Source organism: Solea solea, chromosome 1 (assembly GCF_958295425.1).
Source record: "Solea solea chromosome 1, fSolSol10.1, whole genome shotgun sequence".
NCBI classification, from domain to species: domain Eukaryota; kingdom Metazoa; phylum Chordata; class Actinopteri; order Pleuronectiformes; family Soleidae; genus Solea; species Solea solea.
In genome coordinates, this window is record NC_081134.1 from 44078041 (window position 1) to 44092745 (window position 14705).

The 14705-nt window shown below is 41.9% G+C and overlaps 1 protein-coding gene across 4 annotated transcripts in view; it reads left to right on the plus strand.

Annotated features, from left to right (window-relative positions):
• The window catches only part of LOC131462458 (partitioning defective 3 homolog), a 325725-nt gene that overhangs the window by 137602 nt on the left and 173418 nt on the right, over positions 1 to 14705 (plus strand). For all 4 annotated transcript variants that reach the window (XM_058633698.1, XM_058633714.1, XM_058633708.1 and 1 more), the window contains 2 exons: positions 11930 to 12033; positions 12731 to 12814. In XM_058633698.1, coding sequence (XP_058489681.1) covers positions 11930 to 12033; positions 12731 to 12814 — 188 coding nt within the window. The remainder of the gene's footprint in view (positions 1 to 11929; positions 12034 to 12730; positions 12815 to 14705) is intronic.

The following is a 14705-nucleotide window of genomic DNA, read 5'->3' on the forward strand; positions in this document are numbered from 1 at the left end:
CCACGGCTGAAGTTCTCTGATGCAGTCACAACAGGTAACACATGGTAAAAGACAGATAAACAACACACAGGCAACTTACCAAAGTACTGTATAAAAAAACTTGATATCTTTCTCTCTCTCTCACTCTCTCCCTCTGCACTGGAACTTTAAAGTTCAAATGATTTAAGTTCAAAAGGCTCATATTAATATTTTCAAGTTCAGAGGATGTTGTTTTTCATCCTTCAAATTCAGCAATGCAAAAACTCCATAGGGTGAATTTTGCCCTCAGATCTTTTTTGGTTTTATAGTTGAAAAAACTTTTAAAAAGAATCTGAGAAACAAACAAAAACAAATGTGTAACATTACAAATATATTACATGATATCTAGTAGTTAATAGAGACCATATATAAATAGTGGTCAAGGTCCTCCGGTTCTTCTAAGGATGCCAATGTGGAAGTAAAAATAATTTGAGTAGCCATCAGCTATTGGTTTTGAATGAAAGTCTATAGGAAAATTAGCTTCTATTTTTTACTTAATTTATAAAGTCAGTAAATATGGTCTCAATCACTAGTTTTGGGGTTTTCTTAGACAACTGTGTCCATCAGAAGCCTGGTTGCAGGTGAAGCCTCTGAAGTTGTGTTTGCAGATTGTCAACATGGCGCCAGCTCAGCCATGATTCGCTCAGATGTTGCTGTGTATACATTCATTCCTGCTTACATCCCTTACATCAGTGAAGCGGTCTCTGTCAACCTTTGTGACAAGTTTTGTTCAGTTACCTCTTTTACAACACTCGCGATGAGAGGATGTACCATTTCCTGGTCCCTGTCTCTTTTTTTTGTCTACATATCCAGCAACTCCACATTATCAGTGTGACAAGTTCTCTCTGCTCTGCTGGTTATGAATGTGTTAATTCTTGATTACAGTCCATGCATTTGCGTTCTCCGATTTGCTCCGTGGAGTGAGAAATCACTTTCTCAATGAGAATAATTGAACACGGGCAGGTGGGTGCCAGCTCATTACCCACAAATCACAGGGAGCAGGGTAACCTTAGCTGAAGACAATAATGATTTCAGGGAATAAAACTAGGCCGTCAGCATGGAATCAAGCCAGTCAGGACAGCAAAGAACCGAGGAGGGAGAGGTGAACACAGCTTCTTAAGATGAACACATTTTGTTCTAATCTTCCTTTGTTTTGTGGGTGAATCAGTTTCTCAGACGGGTGCAGTGTCTGTGGCTCTGGTGGGAAATGTTAAAGTGTCTGTAGGAGGATCATGGTCAATATTAAGGCACTGTGTTGCCATTGTCAAGCAAACTCACTCTTGTTTGCTGCCAAAGGGAGAAAATACCACTCTAAAAACTCATTCCTGGATAATCAACATCAAAACCTCACTTCATTTCAAAGGGAGAAAAGAACAAAGACATGGATTAATTAAAATACACTCTGCCACAAACACAGCTAAAAAGCGATGGTCTCCTTCCTCCCGAAGGAATTCTGTGATTGACAGAGCCCAGTTTCCCACAGAGTGAAGTCATTCATTCCAATTTATTTGAGTTCTTTCTACTTCCTCACCCTCTCTTTCTGCCTTTTTAAAAAAATATGCCACACAATTCCACTTTCCGCTGAGTGCCAAAGGAGTTCACTCTGACACAATGAGCTCCATTGTCACAATAGAGTTTTCTCACTGTTTTATAGGTCCCATTAGGGGGGGGCAATGCTTTTAAGGTGCTGAAGGAATGTTACAAGGCCCTGGCCGGCAGTAAGCATCCACTCGGGGCCACAGAGAAACACGAGATGGGCTTCTTTGCTATCTCGGCCAAATTGATCCGTTTAATTTGCATTGGCCAAAGAACAAAAGCAGTCACAGTTGGATATATGGAATGGGGTGGCTTTTTATTTCACAGCCAAGGAGGTGGAAGAGCAGAAAGCCTCTCAAAAGAAAGCCGATAGTCGAGGGTCAATCAGTCCATTTTATTTAGAAGTGTTGTAATGGTAGCCAGCCACTTTATGCCACTCTGCTAAGAGTTTTTATTTGGATTTATTCAAATATAACTTTCTTCTTGATTCTGTTAAAGTTCTATTCAGTTTTATGTCATCATTCAAGAAAAATAGCGCACCACTTTCAAAGTCATGTGAGAACATAATGGTTATGTTTGCTAATATAAAACGTCACCATGTTCCCGATACTGACAGAGGTTCAGACAATCATCTGGTGTGAAGATGAGCCTGTGAAATAAAAAAGGTGTGTTCCTATCTTGCAAGCAGAGGAAAATACAAAATATTTTAAAATGCCTTCTGACTCACCACATGTAAGTGTTGCACACATCTTCTACAGTACGTGGTCATACCCAAATAGAGGATGAGGGTAATGGGAATTTTGTATCTTCTCATATTAAAGATCATCTAAATCTAAGCTGTTGGATGATGGAGCACTCCACTAAGATACCATTCCACCTCCCTGGAACACAAATTATATTATTCCTGACAGTAACTTTCATAAAGGTAACACGATGATCTCAGTGATGGATTCCCTACTGTATCTCCAGCTTATTTTAACCCTCATATTTCAGTGAAATAAATTGCCACCAATAGTGGTTATGGCTCCATTTTAGCAGAGAACATCAAAGCAATGGACATAGCGCCTTCATTCACAGCAGTTTTCCAACTGAATTGTCGCCTCTTTATGCTCTAACTATACACTTTTACATGGGAACTGCTGCATAGGATAGCACCCCCGGTGGGCTTCATCACAACATACTCAGAGATTCTCACATGGTTTCATGATTGCACCCAGAACCATGCTGACTGCCTTTTCCATTTTGAAAGTGGTGTCGCGGAGAGCTGGTTTGTGTGTCTGTTGTTTTGGGGGGTGACACTGCGGCTGATATAGAGAGATGTTGGAACGTAATGCCGTGTTTCGATCAAGTGGAACAGTTCAGTTTTTTGTGTTTCCATTAGGAATAGTACCAACAACACAGCTGCTACTCTTTCCTTGGGATACCACAATAAAATGGTATGGTAAGGTCAGGGTGGAGGTAGACCAGCTAGACCACTATGAATACACATCTTCAATGTGTGTGCATTTGTGGTAGTGTGTGTATCCAGAGTGGTTATTGTAGGTGGGTGTCTACACATGTTTGTTATAAATTGACCCGTGTTTGTTGTAGCACCGGTCATTTACCCATGTTCTTATCTCATCAGTGATTCCAGTCACTGATGAGATTCATTAAGCAAGTAAATTATCATTAACTCTAACTAGCGCACTCCTTTCCACAATGGATATCTTGATTAATCGGACCCTAATTGCACTTGGAGGCAATAAGGGCACAGTGTTTACAAACAAAAAGTGTTCTAAGCTGCAGCACAAAACTTTAGGTTTAGTGTTTGCTCTTCTTGAACAGAAACAATGTAACATCATTTGTATGCTGCATCCTTCAACTGAAAACTCTGTCTGGCTCTGTCAAGCAATTCCATCCAAGCTGACTGAGGGAGCGTTTGTGTGTCTAGACCGGCAGCACAGGGGCGGGTGGGGGCAATAAGCATTTATACTGTCAAACTGCGGAGCGACGTGGGGTTTTGGAGCAGTAGAATTCACTTCTGAAACTTTTGTTTTGTGAACTCTGCTTTGGGTTTTCTGTCATACTCCAACCTGTTTTTCAGCCACCTCGCCTCATTAGTTCAGGGTTGCAGTTGCTTCCTTCTTCACATCAAATGAAGCACTAAATGTGAGCAGCGCAGGAATGTCACGACACAAGATCTAAACGCCGACATAACTGAGAAACACAGAGTTTTGTGGAACTGCTAGGCAATTGGACAACGGTCAAATGTAATAAACGTTTGTTTTTTATTGACTCCCCACCCCACCTTCCTTTTATCACTTTTTTTCTCCGGTCTTCTCCACTAAACACCCCCCAGCCACTTTCCCACACCCTGCACCACCTTAACTGGCATCACAAGCTTTGCCGTGGCTGTGCTGGAACCTTTTGGGACATCTCCTCATTACTGCCCCCCCTCATCTCCACATGACCCTCTTCATTTAGTCCCAGCTGAGAGCAAGGACACAGCTAAATAGCTTTCTGTCTCACCCTGATCCACGAATTTCAACTTCCAATTAAAATGAAATAGAAAGCGCGCCCCCACCACCTCGCCCCACACAGCTCCCATGGCGCTACCAATGAACGCCCCACACTCCACCTGCTCAAACAAGGCAGCAAACAAACACTGATCTGGGGAATCACCTCCTGTAATAACTGGCTGCATTGTGCACCAAAGCCTTACTTTCCACTAAATTATTTAAAGTTCAACATCATTCACCCTCATTTTCCCCATCATCATTTCTCCCCTCTTCATGTTGAATGTATTTAGGTTTTGAGGTCAGAGCGTGTTAAAATGTCCTGTCGGATATGAATACGATTCCTATGTGAATAGCCGTTTTCTTTCCCTGTGATTACCTGCTGATACATTTGCATCACAGTAAAAATGCTAAATAGTTAATACAGTATGACACCTTCACAGTGCAGGAGGTGGAGTTTATTAGCAGCCATCGTGCTTCTGAATAAGTCAGTGTGATTCTGTTTCGTATAATTGCAGGAGGGGTTACAAAAATATAATGAAAAACAGAAAATGAAAACGTGTTTAATTACATTACAGTTCCAAACAATGGCTGCGCTCGCTGAAATTCAAACAGCTGCTATTATTTCAACGGGGGTAACATTCGCTCGCTGACCTTCACAGTTTGAAAGATGGATTAAACATTGTGAGCAGTGGAAAGCAGACTGTCCTCCCACTTAATACGCTCAAAATGATGATTAATCTGTGAAAAGCACCGCAGAGCTCCTTTTAATGCATGGGTAAAGACCCAGGATTCAGCTGGGCTGCACTCTCAACGCCCCGGATTATCTGTTCAGAATCACGTCCCCACACCAAAGCCAGGTGTCTGGAAAGTCATAATATCCCTTTTGAACTATATTTTATGCGCCAGAAACCCTAAATCTGCTTCAAATGTCCCCTTTGAAGGGCTCTTCTGATGCAAAATGCCATGCACGCGGAAACTCTTTGAAACACTTTTAGTGTATTCAAACAGCATTATTCACAGAGCTTGTAAGAGTAAGAAGTGCTCCGGACAAAAGCCTGTAACGATAACTCAATTCACAGTTATTCCTACCCGTTTGAACCTCCGGCTCTCTGATACAGGAGGAGTCTGCTCCGGTTGAGGCTGTTATTGATGAGGTTTGGAAAAAAAAAAGTCTTCGGCCTCTCCGTCCGCCTTGGGCCTTTGTTATTGACCTGGTGATTGATTTAAGTCCTCATAATTAGCAGGCCTAATTTAATTAAAGTGCAATTTAACGATGCAGTGGGCAAAGACGTAAGCAGCTGTGTCATTGATAGATCAGTCCAGGCCTGATATGAAACAGACGCTAGCAAGATGATATATTCCACACACAGCGAGTCTCCCACTGACAGAGGTAGAGACAAGAGAGGAGACAAAAATTGTAGACAAGGAATAAAAAGGAACAATGAGAGGATTGAGCAGAAAGACGGGTCTTTGTTTTTCCAAATGTCAACTCACCGAACAGAACCGTCCATCTCTCTGTCCCACCACCCCTCCTACTCTTGCCGCTCTCTGTCCTGTGGACAAATGCAGCCTCACATCTCTGATCTAATTTGCTTAACAGCATCAGGAACCTGTCTGTCCCTGCTATTTACTTCAAGTAAATTCACATCAAACTTTATGAGCCAGACGCCACATCTTTACAAAACCAAACAAAGGGAGCCAGATTTTAAGGCTGGACGTTTTTGTTGATTAAAAGGAGGCGTTGGGATAAAGGTTGTGTGTGAAAATTAGCCTTTGTGGATTATGATATACTGTATATTATAAAAAAAATTATATATGTATATCACTTGCAAGAAAATGCAAATTAAAATATAGATGTCTTAATAAATAGAACAATAAAGCCTCATTTTATTTTATGGTAAAGCAGTAATTTCAAATTTTTTAAGCAAAAATAACAGTTCTGTCTCAATAACATAACATGAATACTAAAAAATAATAATAAATAATAAAAAATACAAACAGGTTATTGATATCCAGGCCCACTGAACAACATTTGACTCCTTCTCCTCATTATAAAACGGAACAGTGCGTCGGTAAGTGCTCTCCTCTGAACAAGCCCATTGGCACGGGGTGTGAAATATGAAAGACAACACATGTCCTCATCAGAGGACAGGCGTCGCTGCCACCTTGTCTTGTCTTGTCTCTTTGGCAAACAAACACAGGAGTGTAGTTTCATAACATCGCTCTATATTTCTCTCTTCCTCTCCATCACGTATACAAAACAAGAGATGGCAGTCATCGGGGACACACTTTCATATTCCCCCCCCCCCCAATGTCTACTGTTTCTGCTCCAATGTGGATCTACAGTATGTCGCCACACTAATAGAAACCAAAGGCCTAATTCGTTTGATATGGCGCTGTGTATTCTGTGCTTAACTCCCCTCACTGCAACACAATAAATCCACTTTGCTGTATATTGACACGGCCATTAGCTTACATCATCAGGATCCTTTAGATCATAATAGCATAACGAAGATAAGGAAGTAGGCTGAAACAGGTTTGCCTCTCCGTTGACAGCCATTAAGTGGCATTTAGAGAACTTGTGGGTTGCATTACGATCCTTTCATCATCCACTAACTGTTGACTCTTCGCACAACCTTTTACAACATTTGCTTATCCCTAACATAAATGTAAATAAGTGTGCCATAATCTTAGTGATTGTGACATATTGGTTGCCTTAATGGAACTGGAGTCCAGTGGGCTACTGAGGCTGGAGGGGTTAGTGGAGAGGGTGGAGCTGCTTTGTCGGATGCAACAGTCGTGTCCAATCTAATCACAGAGACCATTTTGGAGCCTAATTTGTCCTTAATGGCAGTTTCCTCTAAGGGGATGGATAAAAGGAATAGTAGACTTATTGTTACATGGATAATAATTCATGTATGGTAAATTGTGTCACATGTATGACAAGGTCATTCATCAATAGCTGCTGAAGAGTGCTGTTCTGTTTTGATATATAAGTTGTTCTCATTGTGTCCAAAGCCACGAAGGCTCTTTTAATGGTTAACATGGTTAAAGAAAAAGAAAAAAAAAGTCTGGCTCTGGTTAAGATGGAAATGTGATAATTGCTTTGTGCGGTCAAAGGAACTTGTATAGGACTAATATAAGTTATTACCTGCAGCTTTTTATGACAGTGGTTAACACAGTGGTGCTGTGAAGTCCCATTTCTACTTGTTTCTTGTACAGTTCTTAGTCAATCTGTATTAACTGGAGGTAAGAGGGCTACAATTATGGCTCCTTAACTTTTTGTGACAGAGAGGAAAACCCTACGCCTCTTTTTATTCTAACTTACATGTTCATGTTCGCTGGAAGCAGAATATTTTATGTTACCGTATCGTTTGTTACCCTTGGCTCAGTTCGTATTTCCATAAGGGGCGTACGACACAACACATCATCCATGTTTTGTCATTTTTTTGCTGGACAATTCAGGAAGGGAGTGTAGATTTTTGTAAATATTCAAGCAGCCATTTTGATAAATGCTGTGATTAAATTGCTTGTTTTCTTTCCTCTTGCATGCAGTGAACACACCGCAGTGTTCATGTTGGAACATTTCCACGTCCAACTCTTTTGGCTGTCTGTCTCGGGCTGTCCATTGTTCTGCTCGCCACAGACGGCTCATTGTGAGGGAGCGTGTGACATCGTCTAACTAGGAGGCCTGTTCTGCACATGAAGCCGTCACACAGATGTGGACCTCAGCTGTAAATGAGGGGCGGTGGCCAGTAACGCACCATTTGCTGTGACCTTTGAACCTGTCCTTGTTAAGCCCTTGACGCCAAAGATACGCTGTCGAGGGAACCCCCGCCCGTTTCCCCCCAAGTTTCCCCAGACAGCTACATGTTGTACTTGCTCATGGCTAATGGCACGACACACACACATACATACTCACACATGCACACACACACACACACACACACACACGTAGTAAGTCTTCTTAAGGACAGTGGCTGATGGAGGCTGACAGCTCCTCAGCATACACCCTTTGCCCCAACCCTTGAGCTGTGTGTGTGTGTGTGTGTGTGTGTGTGCATTTTACCCCTTCAACAGACAGCTGCTCCTTCCCTTCCTCCTATTTCTCTTCTCTCCGTGGTCCTCTCGCTGCCCTAACCTGTCTGTCCATGTGAAGGTAACAGGACTCTGCACTTTGCAGCCAACCCTTTCTCCTCTCTCTCTCTCTCTCTCTCGTATATGATCCCCAATAATATAATGCAACAGCTGTCAGATGGCCAAGCCTTTGCTTCTCCTCCATTGTCAGAAAGGCTGCCGGATTTTTGGCCACAGATCAGGGATCTGAGCGCTCGCTCGGATGTGGAGGGACGGATGAGAGCAGAATACAGGGAGGGAGGGCAGAATGTAGAGAAAGTGTGAGAGAGCAGGCTAGGATTGAGTGCCTTAGAGAGTTGAAAAGCCTTGTTGCTTCCCCACTCCACTGGTTACCAAGGGATCAACAGGGTGCTAAAAGCACTCAGGGGAGGAAGAAATGGAGGGTTTTTAGAGAATGGGAAAAAGAGAGTGATGGAGGGATAAAGCAAGAAAGGAAAGAGGGCTAGTGAGTGAGTACAGGGAGATGGATGTTTATTTAGCCTGTGTCTCTCCTCCACTGTCACTCTGTGCTTGGTTTTGTCACGTACAATAAGTAAGTTGGCATGTGAATATAAGGAGGGATGACTTCTTCCACTCTGGTCACAAGGAGACACTGACTCAGTCAGTGTTTTGGGAAGCCGGCAGCTTTCCTTAAGGACCTCGCTGCATAAAATCAGTCTTAACGGGTCATTTTTCAAAATTCCTTCTTCGTAGATAAAGCACCGACTTTGAGAGTCTGAAATAATGAAGGGGCTGTGCCCTTGCTGGGCGGAGGATAACTCCGCTGTGACTCCAACGAACCACAGCGGCCACTTAAGCACTGCCTCGTGAATCTAGAGTCAGGTGACATCTGTGTGTTTCTGCTGGCAGTTACAGTATTATCTGAGCTTTAACACGCTCCTGGAATATGTTTCAGTTTTGGAGGTAAAACACATGAGCACATTTTTCATGACAATAAACATGAGAAATCCTTTTAGAGCCCTGAAATGATTGTGCTTCGACAAACAATGTAGTTCAACAGTTTCACAGATGTCCTTGGAAATAAAGTCAATATCTGAATAGAGTTGTGTAACACAGATCACTGCACTCTCAAGGAGAAAGCACCTAAGGAATGTTTTCTTTATGCTTTGCTGGCTTTTAAAAAAGCAATATTTTAACACTTCGGCTTTGCAGTTTTCCTTCTTATTTATATTTTTCTGCCACATTATTTCAGTTCACAGCTCTCTTTGTCTCCTCTTTCTTCCTTGACTCCTTCTGACTTCCATGATTTTTTGATTTTTTTTTTTATCACCATGTTCCTCACAGTCCCTTATCTTTTTATTTTTTTTACACCTGAATGGAAATATCGACATGTACTGCTTTGATACCATCTTTTGACATTCTGTGGCAAAATTGCCTCCCACCTAAGGGCATATCCAGGGAGTGGGGTGTCCAGGATGAAACCTGTTATAGTTTTGGGATGTCATAGAAATCACAATTCTATAAACATTAAAAAATGTGTGTCAAAAATGCATTTATGATGAAATATACATACAAAAAACACACAAATTAACCAGATTAAATCAAAACTTCATGAAGTCAAAGTAAAAATGTGCACATCCAGACAAAATAAAGACTTTTGTACAGTTGAACCTTACTCAAAACCTCTGAACATAACTTTACATCATATTCCTAATATAATTTATATGTATTTTTATTCTTAGATGTATTTTTCTGTCCATGCCCATTGGTTACACCCATTATATATATATCACCTTCCTCTTGATCAGGTGGTGTAAATGTCATTTTAGCTTCAACATCTCAAACAGGTTCAAATGGCGTTTGCAGTAAAACACACATATGTCCTCATAACAGTAGGTGTTTAAGAGCTGCAGCCTTTCAGAAGAGATGCTTGGTGCTAGCACCAAGGGATGATGGCTGTGATGGGTCGCTTGTGGTGGCCAGTAGGGTGGCGAACATTCAGCGGCCCCACCATTGCTCCCACATCCACACACAAGCTTCCACTGTGTTTTTTGGCCTTGTGCAAACCATCGATCCTGCCACCAGTGTTTGGGGAAGAAAGACATCATCCTGCCAAAAACAATTTCCAACTGACAGGAGCAAACTCTCAGAGAGGAAAATGTTGCTGGGAGTCACTGTAATTACATATAATTTTCAGTGATGATACACTGCGAGTCAGCCTCCCTCTCCGATCACTCTTGTTTCCAACAAGACTAAGATGTTCAGCATCATTGCCACTTTCACAAAGTCAACATATTTCTTTGGCTTCCATACCCCAGTATCTGCCTGGCATCTTATCTCTTGGCATATACTTATGTCGTTGTCGTTTCTATTCTGCTTTTCTATTTTCAAATGCCCTCACCACCCTTCTCTGTTTATTTATGGTTTCCAACAGCTTGGTGTTTTATGCAGAGCTCACTGTACTGTACCTGTATAGACTGTATGTATAAAAACATGCAGCCAACCAACCTGGGGAGGGGTTTCATGAAGAACACTGTAAATAACGGGCTCTGCAGGAGGCTCAGGACCCCAGCTGATGAGTAATTAAAGGCAGGGTGACTGGGTGACTGACTCATTTTCATACAGTTCAGTTAGAGAGGAGGGGACAGACAGAGAGGGTGGTTGGAGGTCTCTTAAGGCAGACTGCTGATGAAATTTTCATGCCCTCACTGCTCCTTGCCCCCACCATCTCCACTAAATAAATAGGGGGGGAAGAGTCTCCCTGTGCCTCTACCCTGTGTCACCAAAGATATTGTGGACTCTGAAAAGGGTTGAATCCATTTCCATAAACTATCCAGAAAGGAACAAGACCTATTTGGATGTGCTTGACATTTAAGTAAAAGAGAGAGAAAGAGGAGGGTTAGGGGTGAGGACAGGGAAATCATTGAGTGTAGAAAAGAGTTTTAGGCAGCACACCTTCCTAAGGAGACGACGAGCTGTGTGGATGCTGGCATGCTTTCACATACACATGCATGCAGAAGCACACACATGAATGAGTGGTTGCAAAAACTTTCTTTTTCGTCATAAAATGACAAAAGTCTGATTTGCTCGTCACGCACCTCCGCAATATCTATCTTTAACGAATCTTCAACAGATGATGATTCGTTAAAAAAGAACCCTGTTTTATTATTAAATATGTCTTCCTCTGTTCAATGAACAGCATGTCATCACTACATGTAAGTGCGCTGCTCACTTTTGCGCCTTCCTCATGACGAGAACTCCGATAAAGATTTTATCCCCCATTAAGGAGCCCGTGAAACTGCTGTCTCTTCCCTGAGTCTAGTTAAGTCCTCAGACGTCTGCCTGTAAAATCTGCCGCCCTCCAGCCTTGCTGCCTAATGGCCCTGAAGGAAGACGAGTAAATGAAATGAAGAGAGTGAGAGAAACAGATGACAGCAAGCATAGCTGCTTCTCTCTAGACCTCATTGCATCCTGCAAATATCCGTTATTAGTGCCACACCCCAAAGCCAGACCTGATTGATTGAGTCACTGGAGTCACTTTTTGGTTGGAAAGGAATCTTTCCGCAACATCAGTGTGGTGGGCCCCATCTGTCCTGAACTGATCATCCCTTTTGATTTAAAACAGCGACTTTTACTTGTTCCTGCAGGTAATTGGATTAAAAAGCCAAAGGGAAGAGATATAGGCAAGAGAGGAGGGGATGGAAGTACAGCCAAATTGAAATAATGAGCGTTTTGCTTCACTGACACAGGCTTTTAATAATTGACCCTGTCTTTTTTTTGTAACTCCTCTTTCTTTTTAGGAGGAGGAAGAAGAGCACAGGAATCAAGAAAGGAGGATTGAGCGGATTGAGCCTGTAGGGAGGGCAGACTCTTCCTTGGAGCAGTCACCAGTGTTCAGTCTAGAGTGAGTGGCCTCTCAAACACGCCTGCTTCTGCCAGCCATCGACACATGTTTTTTGAATTTGCTGTCTCAAAATAATGGACCACTTTTCCATAAAAAAAATATATTTTTTTTCTGCATCTAACACTGTAATATCATTTATTTTCTTCTAATATTTGCAACATTAAATCTAAAAGTGTTAATTCCTGCAAAGACACACTGCTGTATATCAGAGGTAAACAAGGAGTAGTTTTGTAATTATTTTATCGTACAATATAATGTTCCACTGAAAACCTTAACATAAGGTTACCTTTAAAAATATCACAGTTCTACATCAACTGTTGTGTTGGTTTTGTCTTTACACAAATGAACCTTCTGCCCCTCCCACCCCCTTCTCAACACATTTTCAATTAATTTGTCTTCTTTTAGCACCAGTCTGATCTTAATCACTTAATTGGAGTCTCCATTTGGGTCCCTAATCGACCCTGAGGTCCACTAGCCTGACTTTGTAATGGATGACTTTGTATAGACACAGCGTAGCAGCTCCTCCAATAGCATTTCAAAACCTCCCCCACACTTCTCACCATCCCTGTCATGTTTGACTGTGCCATCTTGTATATGCTGCTTTTCTGCATTTTCTTGACACTCTTGTTATTTTTTATTCATGTATGTCTACTCCCTCTCCTGCATCCTCTCGGCCACATCCATCATCGTCCTGCAGAGGCATGCTCAAGCCAGTTGAGGTGTCCAATGAAGGAGGGCCCCTGGGGATCCACGTTGTGCCTTTCAGCTCGCAGGATGTCAGGTAAAAGGAAGAGAAAGAGAAAAATCTGGGAATCAATGCAGCTTCATGTACAACAATGAGCAGTTAGTCTGCCCATCCGTTAGGTGTTCTGCAGCTTTTGTGTTGAAGTCAGGGGAACATTGCTCTATTTTTGCTTTTATTCATTTCACTCTGGTTATTTTTTCTTTTTTCATACAGTATTTTTTATTCATCTGTTTTTATGTGTCACCCAAGGCTGTCTACTTGAATTTTCATTTGTGCATGTTTCACAGCTGAAACTACACAGCAATACCCATCACAGCTCAGAAGCCCCCAGTGAGAAAGAGAACAGATGAAAGTAGTTTTGCTCCTGACCGTACAGTTTTAACCTTGTTATGCTTTTCTTTATTCTAACCTATATTAGTGTCCACTGTGCCTTCAAGGTAATTTAAGCAGCTTTCTTTTTTTTTCTTTTTGGGGACAGTAAGACACGTCGTTGAGTGGGCGCAAGAGAAATAAAGCTTCCTAGTTTATGGTTATTCCCGAAAAAAAGGGACAGAGGAAGTGGCCAGATGTAATCAAACTAAAAGCTTGTGCATGACACGGGTTCCTGCTGCACGCCAAGGGACTGGCAAACCACCAAGGTGAATGTGACTGCTCAGTGCTGTAAGAGGGACGCAGGGGACTGAGGTGAAAAAGACAGAGTGAGGAAATGAGATGGGATGACATTTGAAGGAGTGAGGAAGGCTGTCATTGAAGACTACTGCATGTCATCTCTTTGGGACACTAATCCCATTGCTGTTTATAAGCAAGTGTCATGAAACTATATTTAGCTTTGACCCCAGTGCGATTGACTCTTCCAGAAGCAGTGAGTCAGTGGAGAAATCAAATAAAGCATTGATAAAACTCCAGTGAGTAATATTGCTTAAATGAAGTTCAAATCCAACAGTTTATTAGATGTGCTGTTTTGTATTCCAACTAAATAAGACTGCATTTGCAAAATACAGCAGCAGTAGTGCTGCATGGCCAGTAAATGTCTTCTCTATCTGCTAAGGAAAGCACTAATAGCTATCAGAGCCTTCAATTAACTTCAGACATGATAAGACTTAGCATCTGGTCAGTGGAATGATGCTAATGGCTTGGCCTAGCTCTTTCCTGTGCACCAGGACAAGAAGCATTAGGCTCGGCGAGCTGTCATTAGTGTCTAGACCAGGGACGTGGGGGTCAGACAGCCAGCACAAGCAGACCGCAAACAAGTAACTGCAGGGGCTCCCACATCAGCTGCCTGCAATTTTGCTTCACCGCACTGCCATCAAGTTAGATCCAAGCAGGTGGGGAAGACATCGGCAGGAGAGAGCTTAGAGGTGCTGTCAGTCCAGCAGGCAGAATCTCTCTGAAACACACACACACACACACACACACGGGTCTGTACCGATCATGACATCTATCATAAGAATCTGAACTCTTGTTTTGAGATGTTGAGATTCTTGCTTTGACCAGTGCCAGGTTGAGGTTTTGCGACAGAAAAACACAGCTGTCAATCACACTGGAGTTCACTCATATTTACAGCTGAAACGATGAATCAATCATTAATCGATTACTAAATTAATTATCAACTATTTTAATAATCGAATAATCGGTTTGAAGCTTTTTTCATGATTAAAACAAGATTTCCGATTGTTTAAGCTTCTTAAATGTGAATATTTTCTTCATTTCTTTGCTCTGGATAACAAAGAAATCATTAAAAGTCAATGATTTTGGTTTGTGGACAAAACAAGACATTTGAGAACATCATCATTTCCAGGTTTGACGAACACCGTTCATCATTTTTTAAGGTTTTCTGATATTCTGAACACCAAACGATTAATCGAGAAAATAATCGACAGTTATTAAAAATAACTGTTAGTTGCAGCTCTACTCATATTACGCTGTG